This window comes from Lepisosteus platostomus, chromosome 5 (assembly GCF_059453375.1).
Source record: "Lepisosteus platostomus isolate fLepPlt1 chromosome 5, fLepPlt1.hap1, whole genome shotgun sequence".
Lineage (NCBI taxonomy): Eukaryota > Metazoa > Chordata > Actinopteri > Semionotiformes > Lepisosteidae > Lepisosteus > Lepisosteus platostomus.
In genome coordinates, this window is record NC_142615.1 from 4896838 (window position 1) to 4908888 (window position 12051).

Sequence of the window (12051 nt, forward strand, 5' to 3'; positions counted from 1 at the left end):
TTACAATGTTTAGGGAGAAATGGAATACTGGTGTGTATTTTTTTCTTTTCATGATAGGTGTCGCATTTTAAATCATTTTCGTAGTTAGAAATTATGAAACGCCCTGTTAAAAGCAAGGAAGTTTTTATGCCCGTTGAAGTAAAACAAAATGCCTGACAAAGTATGGCTTGGACAGATTCCAAGTGCTTGTACAAATGTGCTAAAGAAATTATACTTTGAGTATACAGCTTGTCCAAAGTCATCCATTATTAATACTATTAGTAATATCTTCAGTAAAGGCTTTGATGCATAAATATTTCTGATAAAGGTAGGTTGTGTACTTTTGTCCAACTGAGCAATCTTGCTTTCATAAAATATACCAACATTTGAATGACTGATGATTAACATGCTGTAATACACAGTTCAAAATTAAAGGCTCGAATGCTGTACATGAGAGGTTAAGCTCCCCCTGGCGGTTTTACAAGGCGACGCCGGATAGCTAGTCACGTGACACACGTGATACCGCGTGATACCCCGGTGGGCGTGTCGCGGTATGCCATGAAATACCTCACCCATTTTGAATGGCTGCATCTGTAGAAATACATTTTATTTTACTTCATTATAACTGCATGCATTATTCATACAAACATTACACTGCAGAAGTAAGATGTGACTAAATAAGTTCAGTCGGCTTGATAAATTAAAAGTGGGTGAATAAAGTGACTATGGCTGATGGACGTTACAGGAACAAATGAAGGAGTATTTATAAATGTTATAAATAAGACATCTCACAATAGTAAACATGCTAAGAAAATATCAAACTATCACCAAATATAAGCGTTCTCTTAGTGTTAGTTGAAAGACCAATGTCCCAGTTATCCCAGAGCAATCCCAGACAGCCTGAGTGAGGAGACCCTGCAGTCAGAATGGAGCACTGTCTCCCCTGCAGTCACACTGCCCTGTGGACACGACACACAACAACAGAGATTGGCAATTTCACCAGTAAAAAAAGTGAAAGATTCTACACACATTATACTGAGAGAGCTGGACTGTACACACACCTTATACTGAGAGATCTGGACTGTACACACACCTTATACTTAGAGATCTAGACTCTACACACACCTTGTTCTGAGAGAACAGGACTCTACACACACCTTGTACCGAGAGATCTGGACTCTACACACACCTTGTACTGAGAGATCTGGACTCTACACACACCTTGTATTGAGAGAACTGGACTATACACACACCTTGTACTGAGAGAACAGGACCCTACACACATTTTACTGATAGAGCTATAGATTACACACACCTTGAACAGAGACAGCAAACACACTCTGGAAGAGCCGGACAAGCCAGTAATCAAACAAGTGTGGTGAGTCCACACTCAGCAGCACAAAGACACACTGCAGTGATTTAGTGAAACTGGGGTCCCATATCTCACCTTCATCTTCCTCGGGGTGGAAAACCAGCCCATCCTTCTGCTCCTTCCATTTCAAACTGGTTCTGTTCATCACAGTGTGCCTGGACAGCAGCCCCCTCATCTGGACAGAGAAGAAGAGCACAGCCTGCCTGAGAGCAGGGCTGGATCTGGACTGGAGCACCAGCCAGCAATACTGATCCATCACCCTGAGTGTAACTAGTACAGACTGTACACTGATCCAGTAATACTCACACAGTCCTGATCATGATAGATATATAACTGTACACACTGTACACTGATCCAGTAACATTCACACAGTCCTGATCATGATAGATATATAATTCTCCACACTGTACACTGATCCAGTAATATTCACACAGCCCTGATCATGATAGATATATAATTCTCCACACTGTACACTGATCCAGTGATATTCACACAGCCCTGATCATTAGAGATATATAATTCTCCACACTGTACACTGATCCAGTGATACTCACACAGTCCTGATTATTACAGATATATAATTCTACACACTGTACACTGATCCAGTGATACTCACACAGTCCTGATTATTACAGATATATAATTCTACACACTGTACACTGATCCAGTTATATTCACACAGTCCTGATCATTATAGATATATAATTCTCCACACTGTACACTGATCCAGTAATATTCACACAGTCCTGATTATAGATATATAATTCTACACACTGTACACTAGCCAACTCAATACACTCAGTGGGGTCTCTCTTAACCCAGGTTAGACATGAGCCCTGTGCAGACTCTATCGCACTCGAGCACGTAAAAACACTGATCAGGATTCCTGGCTCTGAAGGCTGGCAGCACCTACCCAGTTTAAAAGATATTCTCTCACTCCAGGGTCATTAGGGTTCATCCCTTTATCCAATTGGAGTCCCACACGCATCACCACTCTCTTCTTCTCTGTGGAGATAGAGATAGGCAGGTAACCAGCCTCTCAGAATTACTGAAGCAGTTACTGCAGTTGGCACCTGTGCCTGATCTGTGTCAAGACCGTTCGGATCCAGATCATTTGAAATGACGCAGGATTTAGATGCGTCTGAAAACCTCTGACTCCTGGGAATGATAGGAATTTTGGCGTTTAATTCCACAACCGATTTGTTCAGGGACTTAAGATCCAGGTCAGCATTATCAAAACCCCTGAGAAGTGGATAAGGTCACTTCTCGTTGAGGAAGAAAACGTGAGAGAACAAGATAAATACGGCGACGTACAGATCAAGGAAGAAACGTGCTTGATAGTTTATCTGCTTTCTGGCATCCAGACAACAAGGAGGGCTGAGGACCAGAGAGAGTCACGATCACCCCCTACAGTGACCAGCAGAGAACAAAAGCACTTGACCCAAAACCCAGAAACAAGAACCAAGAACTAAGAAAATACACAATGAGAGAACCCACAAACAAGAACAAGAACAAGAAACAAGAAAATACACAATGAGAGAACCCAGAAACAAGAACCGAAAACAAGAACAAGAATATACACAATGAGAGAACCCAGGATCAAGATCAAGATCAAGATCAAGATCAAGATCAAGAACAAGAAAATACACAATGAGTGAACCCGAGAAGAAGAAAGAAGAAAGAAGAAAGAAGAAAGAAGAAAGAAGAAAGAAGAAAGAAGAAAGAAGAAAGAAGAAAGAAGAAACAGAAACAGGAACAACGAACAACGAACAAGAAACAAGCAGAAAATACACAATGAGAGGAGACAGCAAATGGAGGGCATTGAATACAGTAGGAGCAGGGGGGTGTATAACAGAACCCCTTTAATTAAAGGCCCTTCGAATGAAGGTTTTGAGTCCAGATCTGAAAGAGTTTCGGGAAGGTGCCTCTCTGATATCCTTGGGGGTAGAGACCCAGAAAGATCACTGGAAAGCTGAAGCGAGGTCTGATGGGGAAGAGTGAGATTTCTCTGGATGACGCGAGATGCGCGACAACGCGAGATGGACCCCCCCCAAGACCACACCAGCTGTGTCCTCCCTCCCTCACGTCAACCCCTCGATCGACTCACCGCTGAAGCAGAAGAAGGGCAGCCTCTGATTGCAGCCAGTGTCACTCCAGTACCCCGTGGAGCTGCCCGCCATCAACAGTGAAGCACAGTCCTCGTTTCCAGCAGCGTTGTCAGGGACGCTGTCTGCCCAGTTGTAGAAAGCGGGATTGCTCGGGCTCGACCATTTCCAGGGCTCCACGAACAGGCCGATCCAGACGTAGTTACCCTGCGCCGTCAGTCGTTCTCGCTCCGGTTCCTCACGCTGGCCAGGTCCGTGTGCTGCTCCCGGCAGGACCTCTGGGCTGCGGTGAAGTTCTTGTTCGTTTCTATCAGGAAGTAGCTCCCTGCAGCGTCTCTGCCCTCTGTGAAAACAAGTCGGAACCAAAACCTACGAGTCTAAAGGGTCCAGACTCGTCAGATTCATTCCAACCGCTGTGTCTGAATGTTTGTGAGACTTTTGTGTGAGAGTAACGTTATTGTCGCGTCAAACAGGAAGTATCTCTTTGGCTCTCCACAATCTACGAGCCAGCAGCCATATCACCCTGCATCCTTGCATTGGGGCCCGTCGTGGTCATCGATATTCAAGACCGAAAAGATTCAGTTCCTTCAGCACACTCCCCAGGATAGATCTGGTTAATAGACTTCTAGACTGAGCACCTTTCTGACTAGTCTGTTGTTCGATATAAACATACCACTGCCCGTGATTTGAATTCTGTGCTTTTAACTTCGTATCCTAGCATTGTGTTCAGTTTCTAACTGTGTGTCAACATCCACCCCTCCGTCTTCTCCATAAGCAGCCTCTCCTGGCTCGGCCTTCCCCATTTGGCTTTGTTTGGGTGTGTTGCCTCCCCTGCAGACCCCACATCTCGTCCATGTTCAACCTCTTCTGTCGTCATCATCATATGGAACTGAATCTCTGTGTATTTCCTCTGCTGCTTGGACAGTCTGCTAATCCTCTGAATTGGGTGCCATCTGGACTAATCAGGTGGCTCGTGGACTCATTGAACCAGCATCTAGATCAGCGACATAAACCTCAAAGTATTCATCCCCAATGTCTGAGCTTAACATAAAGACGTTGTGGGCAGAGTGGTGGTTCTGTGGCTCAGGATCTGTGCTTGTGACTGGAAGGTTGCTGGTTCAAATCCCGCAGCTGCCAGAGGAATCCTACTCTGTTGGGCCCCTGAGTGAGTCCCTTCACCCCAGCTCCTCCAGGTGGCGCTGTACAAGGGCTGACCCTGTGCTCTGACCCCAAGCTTCTCTCTCCCTGTCTGTGTGTCTAATGGAGAGCAAGCTGGGGTATGTGAAAAGATGAATTCCTCATGCAAGAAATTGTATAGGGTTAATAAAGAAACATTATCATTAACATTAGGAGTTTCAAGCAGGACTTTATTTTTAGAATCTATGCAATCTACTCTTGTGAGTTTGCAGGATGGAAATAACTTCAGATTTGCTTTTAATATTCAGCTGTGAAGCCATAAGAATTTGCAAAGTTCGGTGTCTGAGTGTTGACACAATGACAGCGTCGTGGTTTCTGCTCAAAGCTGGCCCGCACACAGGGCATAGAAAGACATGTGTGACCAATTCAAGCCATCACACACAGGACTGGAAAAAATGGGATTAACTCCAGTGATCTGGTGTCAGGTCTTCCTGCTTCCTGTGTTCATGGGGGAGATTCTTACTTGTCTGCAGTTGCACTGGTTAGTACGGAGGTCATACTGGTTCCATAAAGTGATGTCACAAGAAGAGGACGTCAGTATCAAGTTCCTTCTCAGGGGGATCATCACAAGATATAAATAACCCCCCCTCTCTGAACTGGCTTCATCCCTCTGCTCTCCTCCCCACTGAGAGCTGCTGTGTGGGGAGCGTTCTGGCGCACTATGGCTGCCGTCGCATCATCCAGGTGGGGGCTGCACATTGGTGGCGGTAGTGGGATCCCCATGACCTGTCAAGCGCTTTGAGTGGAGTGTCCAGAAAAGCGCTATATACTGTAGGTGTAAGCAATTACTATTATTAAAACTGTGTTTAAAACGAGATTTAAACCGCCAGAGGGCAGTGTAGCAATGCATTCCTCGTAGAGATCAGCGAACTGGCTGCACCTGGGTAGAGCCCTATAAACGCGTTTCCTAAAGCGGCGCCGGTGGTTGGCTAGGAGGAAGCGTGTGGTTTCTGGAAGCAGCACGTATTGAAGAGCTCAGGGCGTGAGCGTTTCGGGGGACTTGTCTAGTTTGCATGTGCTGAGCTGCTCTGCTCTCGTCCGGCATATTCACTTAACTTTGGACCAATGAAACCCTTCGTCAGACTTTTCAGGTGCAAAACGTTTGATTTTGTTTTCCTGTTTCACATCTGTTGCGTTATGTTCAAAATGAGGAGAGACAACGAAAGATCTTTTGTAGGAAATTGCATGCTTAGCGCTCGTTCTAGGATGCTAAAAGACCAAGCAAGGAATAGCAAGACGGTGACCGTCCCGCAGTGTCAGCGGGGACTGAGAATCGAATTTTATCGTCTGTTTTATATTGATTGGATCGATTCAACGCAAGCAACGTTTTTTTTTTTCCAAATGCCAAGGTTGTGCTTCCGCGGGTTAACGGCCGAAGAACATTCATATCGAGTACAGTAAGTGTTAACAGCCAGACTGATAACGTTTCCTTTTCGGACGTTGTTGATGAAATTGAGTGGGGGTGAAAAAAAAAAAGTAGTTTAAACTCTTTAGTGGATTAAAACCGAGCTTGGGATTTTCGCAAGACGGTATTGCAAAGATGAGGCTTCACCGGTGCAAAAATAATGCTTTTATAATGCTGAAACAGTAAACACTCCAGGCTTAACATTAAATATAGTGTGTGTGTGTGTGTTTCCTGCGATAGACTGGCTACGACGCTGAATCGGATCCAAGGGGCGAGAGAAGGGATGAATTAAGGTTGTGCGTCTCTGTGTCGGTGCGTGTCGTCCTGCGACGTTGCTTGCTGGGATCGACTCCGGCTCTCCGCTGACCCCCAACTGGGAGCCCCCGCCCCCCCACTCGCGGTGGGGAAACCTCACTTTTCTCTGCGCTTTCCGACACCTCCGAAGGTTGACTGGCTTCTGGGGGAAAACTGGCGCCGCTGTGAGCGTGCGTCAGTCCTGCCATGGCCTGGCGTCCTGCCCAGGATGTACCCTGCCTTGTGCCCATTGCTTGGCAGGACTATGGTAACTATAGCGTTTCTGTGCGACGATATACCTTATGCCTAAGTCTCCAGTGATTCTTTTTAAGCGGCACAGAATAGGAGACACCTGCATGCGTTTTATAACTGAGATACAGCTTATCATGGGCTACTAAGCACCTCGCACATGTACAATGAGTAAAACAGAGCCTATTACTTACAAATGAAAGTCTGACAACCGTATTAGAGCTTCAACAACAAGTGTTAACCAGGGTGTTGGAGCAGAGTGAGAGCAATGATTTCGTTGTAGTGTAGGACGGATCTCCGTTTGAATCTTGATCGTTTATCAGTGCAAATAAAAGCCGGTTTAATAGGATTCGTCTTCAAATTTAAACGCAGTCGTCTCGTACCCTCATCTGGTATGATTTAGCATGAATGAGCCTCTTAAATTAAAATCAGGAACATCCCCGTCATACATAAACACGGCACAAAATAATAATTCTATATTAACGTGGCCTACATGTTAATTTACGGTTTAAATTCATTTAAACGTTCCGATTCAGAGCGTCTTGTAGTCCGTGCTAATAAGAACAGCAATGCTGAGCCCTTTGTGTATTAAGCACAAGTTCAGCTGGTCTCTAACTTCACACAAATTAAAAACGTGGATAAAGTGTAACACGTCTCCCCTAAGTGATCAGAAGACTTGTGCAGACACAAATGTATATATTGTACATACAACCGAAAAAAAAAAACGTTCGCTTACATATGAAGGATCTCCGTATGAATCTTCGTCATTTACCAGTGCAAATAAAACCCGCTTCAATAGGATTCGCGTTCAAATTCAAACCCGCAACTGCTGCTCTCGTTTGTGTCGGGACTGATTGCACTTGAGTATGGCGTTAGTCATCTCATACCCTCATCTGGTATAATTTTGCATGAATGACCCTCTTAAATTAAAAACAGGAACATCCCGTTATACATAAACACGACACAAAGTAATAGTTCTATATTAACGTGGCCTACATGTTCATTTACGGTTTAAGTACATTGAAATGCTCCGATTCAGAGCGTCTTGTAGTTCGTGCTAATTAAGACAGCAATGCTGAGCCCTTTGTGTATTAAGCACAAGTTCAGCTGGTCTCCAACTTTACTCCGCACGGTTTTTCGTAGCATTGAGCTCAGAGCTGTAGCTCTTCTCCAGACAGCAGCGTGCTCTCCGAGAGCTCGTTAGAACTGACCCACAGCGGTCAGTATGAAGTTTGCGCTGAACACTGTACATCACCCACACACGGTACCTCTGCTTCCGAGCCCAGTCAGCTCTGCTGTGTTCACGACAGGACCTCCGCTCTCTCACTCCCCTGTGATCTGATCCGACGTTTCCCTCCGGTCTGGACCACAGCACTCTCTCACACCACCTGGGTGAGATCGCATCCCGGCCAATCAAGAGTCTTCGTCAATTAAGCAATTAAGAGTCCAGAAACTTTATTGAAAACGCAAGCTCAGTTTCTGAAGAATGCATCTGAAAATAGTCATATTTCTGCTCGAAAGGGCTTTTTACCTCTGCAGCATGGATAAGAAGAAGCAGACAGTACGTAAACGTGAATTCAGTTGAAAAATTAAGATCTCCTAAAGCCGACATTCGATCTTTTAAACAGCTCGGGGCACATAATTCTGTGTGTCTTTTTACGCAACGTGTCATTTTAAATTCGACACAGAAGCCAGGTACGGAATTCACTTACTGGTCTAGCTGATCCTGCACTGGTCTCCGGAGGGGGAAATATCCTCTCTGTTGCCATGACGACTGTCGCCCTCCTGCTGCCATGACGACCGTTGCTCTGGTGCTGCCGCCATGACAACCGCCGGGCCCCTGTTGCCCTCCCATCGCCATGACGACCGTTGCTCTGCTGCTGCCGCCATGACGACCGCCGGGCACCTGTTGCCCTCCCATCGCCATGACGACCGTTGCTGCCCCGGCAATCTACCTATCCAAATAGATTTAAAATGGAAAGCTAACAGACTGGGCTAGTTGGCTGCAATTACACTGTATTAGTTTGCGTTGCGAGAGCTCTTTGTTTATTAAATAAACGTTTTGATAAATGGTCTGCGGTAAAATCGACTTTTTTTTTTTAACAAATCTGTGGTGCCCATCGTAGCTTCGCCTTTTGCGTAATCATTTTTATTAAATAAAAAGTATATTAGCACCTCTATGTGAAAAAGCCTCATAAGCATTGCTCCGTGACTGAATGGAATTCAAAGCCTTCGTTTTGAAGAAGCACTCGAATGTTTTTGCCGCAGTCCATCCAAGCTGTGGATGAACCCCCAGTTCAGGGAGGGGGGTTATTAGGAGGCCAAAATAATAATAATAATAATAATAATTGCTTGCACTTATATAGTGCTTTTCTGGACACTCCACTCAAAGCGCTGTACAGGTCATGGGGAATCCCACTACCGCCACCAATGTGCAGCCCCCACCTGGATGATGCGACGGCAGCCATAGTGCGCCAGAACGCTCCCCACACACCAGCTCTCAGTGGGGAGGAGAGCAGAGGGATGAAGCCAGTTCAGAGAGAGGGATTATTAGGAGGCCATGATTGGTGAGGGCCAATGGGAAATTTGGCCAGGACGCCGGGGTTACACCCCTACTCTTTTCGAGAGACGCCCTGGGATTGTTAATGACCACAGAGAGTCAGGACCTCGGTTTGACGTCTCATCCGAAGGACGGCGCCTGTTTACAGTCCAGTGTCCCCCGTCACTATACTGGGGCATCAGGACCCACACGGACCGCAGGGTGAGAGCGCCCCATTCTGGCCCCACTCACACCTCTCCCAGCAACAACCTGAGTTTTTCACAGGAGGTATCCCCATCCAGGTTCTGATACTCCGCCGATTCTCATTCTAATGTCTGTAAACAGAAAAGGAAAAGGAAAAACAAAAGTGATAAAGAGGGGGGAAACCCGAAACAACTTTAAAACAGTCAGTATCCAGGCAAAAGTCCCACTGTCTGGCATTAAAAAAAAACAAAAAAACTAGCCAGGACCTGATTGACAGGTCTTTAGAAGGAAGTTCCATGTAGATCCTATCACATGCCTGAGAACAAGAACCACCAGTTTTACTTCTGCAGTCTGCTTCTCTTTTCACTTCCGGCTGTCAAGAGTTTCCAGAACTTCTCTGCTCTTAAAAACAGCTGATATATATATATATCCCATGTGCCTGGGTCATATCTGCTTCCCGTTTCCTTTATAGATATTGCACAGATCTGCGCCTGGGGCTGGGAGGGGTTTGCCGGTTCAAATCCCGCAGCCAGCAGAGGAATCCTACTCCCTTGGGGCCCCCCTGAGCGAGGCCCCGAACCCCAACTGCTCCAGGGGCGCCGTATAAATGGCCGACCCTGCGCTCTGACCCCCAGCTTCTCTCTCTCCCCTGTCTGTGTGTCTCCTGGAGAGCCAGCTAGGTCTGCGACAAGACCTATTCCAGAAATCGTACAGGGTTAATAAAGTGACGTTATGTTATGCTAAAACGCCCGCAGACATTTCAGACTCTCGGCACACAGCGCAGTCATTCTGCGAGTTGAATAACCGGATAGTCTGGTCTCTGCAGCAGCAGCAGCAGCCCCACAGAAGACAACCAGCAGGTTTCCAAAATGAATCACATCCTGTCCAGCAAACAGTCATTTAACTCTTTTGGATGCATATGAATAAATAGGTTGAACGGTTTAAAATGATTTGGGGCGGGGGCGTGCGCCAGCGTGCTTGTGCGTGCGTGCGTGCCCTGCAATGGACTGACACCCTGTTCCCCCCTGGACGAAACAGTTAGGAAACGGACAGCTCAAAAGCACGAGTGAATTTCTCCGCTTAAAATCATTGTGGCACGGCGGCGCCGGCTTCGGTGCTCGGGGTGCTGTCTGTGTGGAGTTTGCATGTTCTCCCCCGGTTCCCCCCCCACGGGCTTCGAAGCGAATCCCTTTCATCTCCCTCCGCGGATCAGCAAGGGTCTAGCAGCCAAGAGAGCCAAATAAGCCACAGAGCCGAGTTCTCTCTGTTGTGGAAGTGAAATTGTTTGTGGCGAGCGGCCTCGCGTCACGCAAGAGGGGAACTTCCCCCCCGTGACGGAGATGGAAGCGCCGATCGCTCGAAAGTGCAGCACAGGGGGGGGGGATCCCCCTTCGGCGAGACCCGCTGTGGAGCTGCAGCCCGAGCCCGAAATTCACAGGGCGGAGGAATTCAGGCGGGAGACTCCTGGACCGGGAGCAAAAGTATCCCCCCTAATGTATTAAACTTAAACATAAAGTGCGCCTCAAACCACACACACACACACACGAGGAAGTTCTGATGAGAATCTGTTCTTCATTCCGTGTCCCACAGAACGCTCTCCTTTAAAACGGATCTGTCCCAGTTTTAGGTTTTTGTCAGCGACCGGTCCCGAGTACTTGCCGTCCTCCACGATTTCAACAGGCTGACCCTCAATTGCGGTGGGTTGGGTGGGGTAATATTTTTCGTAAAAGCAATAAAAAAAAAAGTTCCTTTGCTTTTTGAGACGTTTAGGGAGGACTCGTCGCACCAGTTAGTCAAAATATAAACCACACCTACAGAAACCTTAATAAGAAGCCACGACTACCGGACACACACACGCCATATGTCTGTAAACACAGATTAGAAATCGGTCGGAATATTCTCCTGACTCTGGGACTGGACCGTTTACAGGTAAAATCCCACTTTCGCCCGGTTTCATCATTTCACCCAGTTGTCTTTTGCTGATTTGTTTTCTGATATTGGCAAACGAGTGTTGCAAATTAGCGCAGATCCCATCATAACCCACGGGACTGCCGCTGTGGACGAATTTGATTGCCTTTATCTCCCAGACGGGTGTTGGAACGCTTTATTAAGGGGTGCGTCTGCGTCACCTGCTGTCTGTTCATAACTCAGAAGTGAATTGCAACCCCGGTATATGTTATAATACGCAGCGTCCTTTACAAAAAGAGTCGTTGTAGCAGTGAACAACACAATTCACTTAAAAAAAAAACCAAACTCCTTTCTAACTTGCACAGTATGTAAAAAAAAATAACGATGCCTTTTGAGCAAGGGTCTCCCGATAAACCATTCGGTATGTGCGATTCTGTATATTCTAAAAAAAATTTTTGTGCCGCGGCTCCCCGTATGCGCACGCTGACACTCCTTCAAAAAACGACTCACTAAGAAGACGCTTTTAAAACACGCCGCCACACACAAAACAGAAAACACCCACAAACTTCCACAACATGACAATTTTTTCTCTCTCTCTCTCTTTTTTGCGAACTTAACAGTCCTATACACATATAATACCGGTGTGGCTCCGTTACCGATTTAAAAAAAAATCGATTTTCATTTTTTTTAAGTTAAAAAGGAACAAATACATTTGCGAACATTTAGCAGGCTTTCCACGCAGAAGTATCAAGCCTCGCTTTCTCTGAATGTCGGCGTCACTTTGCGCCACTAATAGGTG

The 12051-nt window shown here is 46.3% G+C and overlaps 1 protein-coding gene across 2 annotated transcripts; it reads right to left on the minus strand.

The window, feature by feature from the left end:
* Nucleotides 1–428: 428 nt before the first annotated feature.
* LOC148662619 (uncharacterized) lies at nucleotides 429–4245 on the minus strand. 2 transcript variants are annotated; one of them, XM_088632335.1, is made up of 4 exons: nucleotides 3459–4245; nucleotides 2265–2356; nucleotides 1427–1526; nucleotides 429–938 (listed from the first exon to the last, which is right to left on the minus strand). In XM_088632335.1, the coding sequence occupies exons 1-4, from the start codon at nucleotides 3529–3531 to the stop codon at nucleotides 901–903; spliced, it is 303 nt and encodes a 100-aa protein (XP_088488461.1). In that variant the 5' UTR covers nucleotides 3532–4245; the 3' UTR covers nucleotides 429–900. The 2 variants fall into 2 exon arrangements, with proteins under 2 accessions (XP_088488461.1, XP_088488460.1); XM_088632334.1 differs by lacking the exon at nucleotides 429–938 and having other exon boundaries at nucleotides 1264–1526.
* Nucleotides 4246–12051: the final 7806 nt, after the last annotated feature.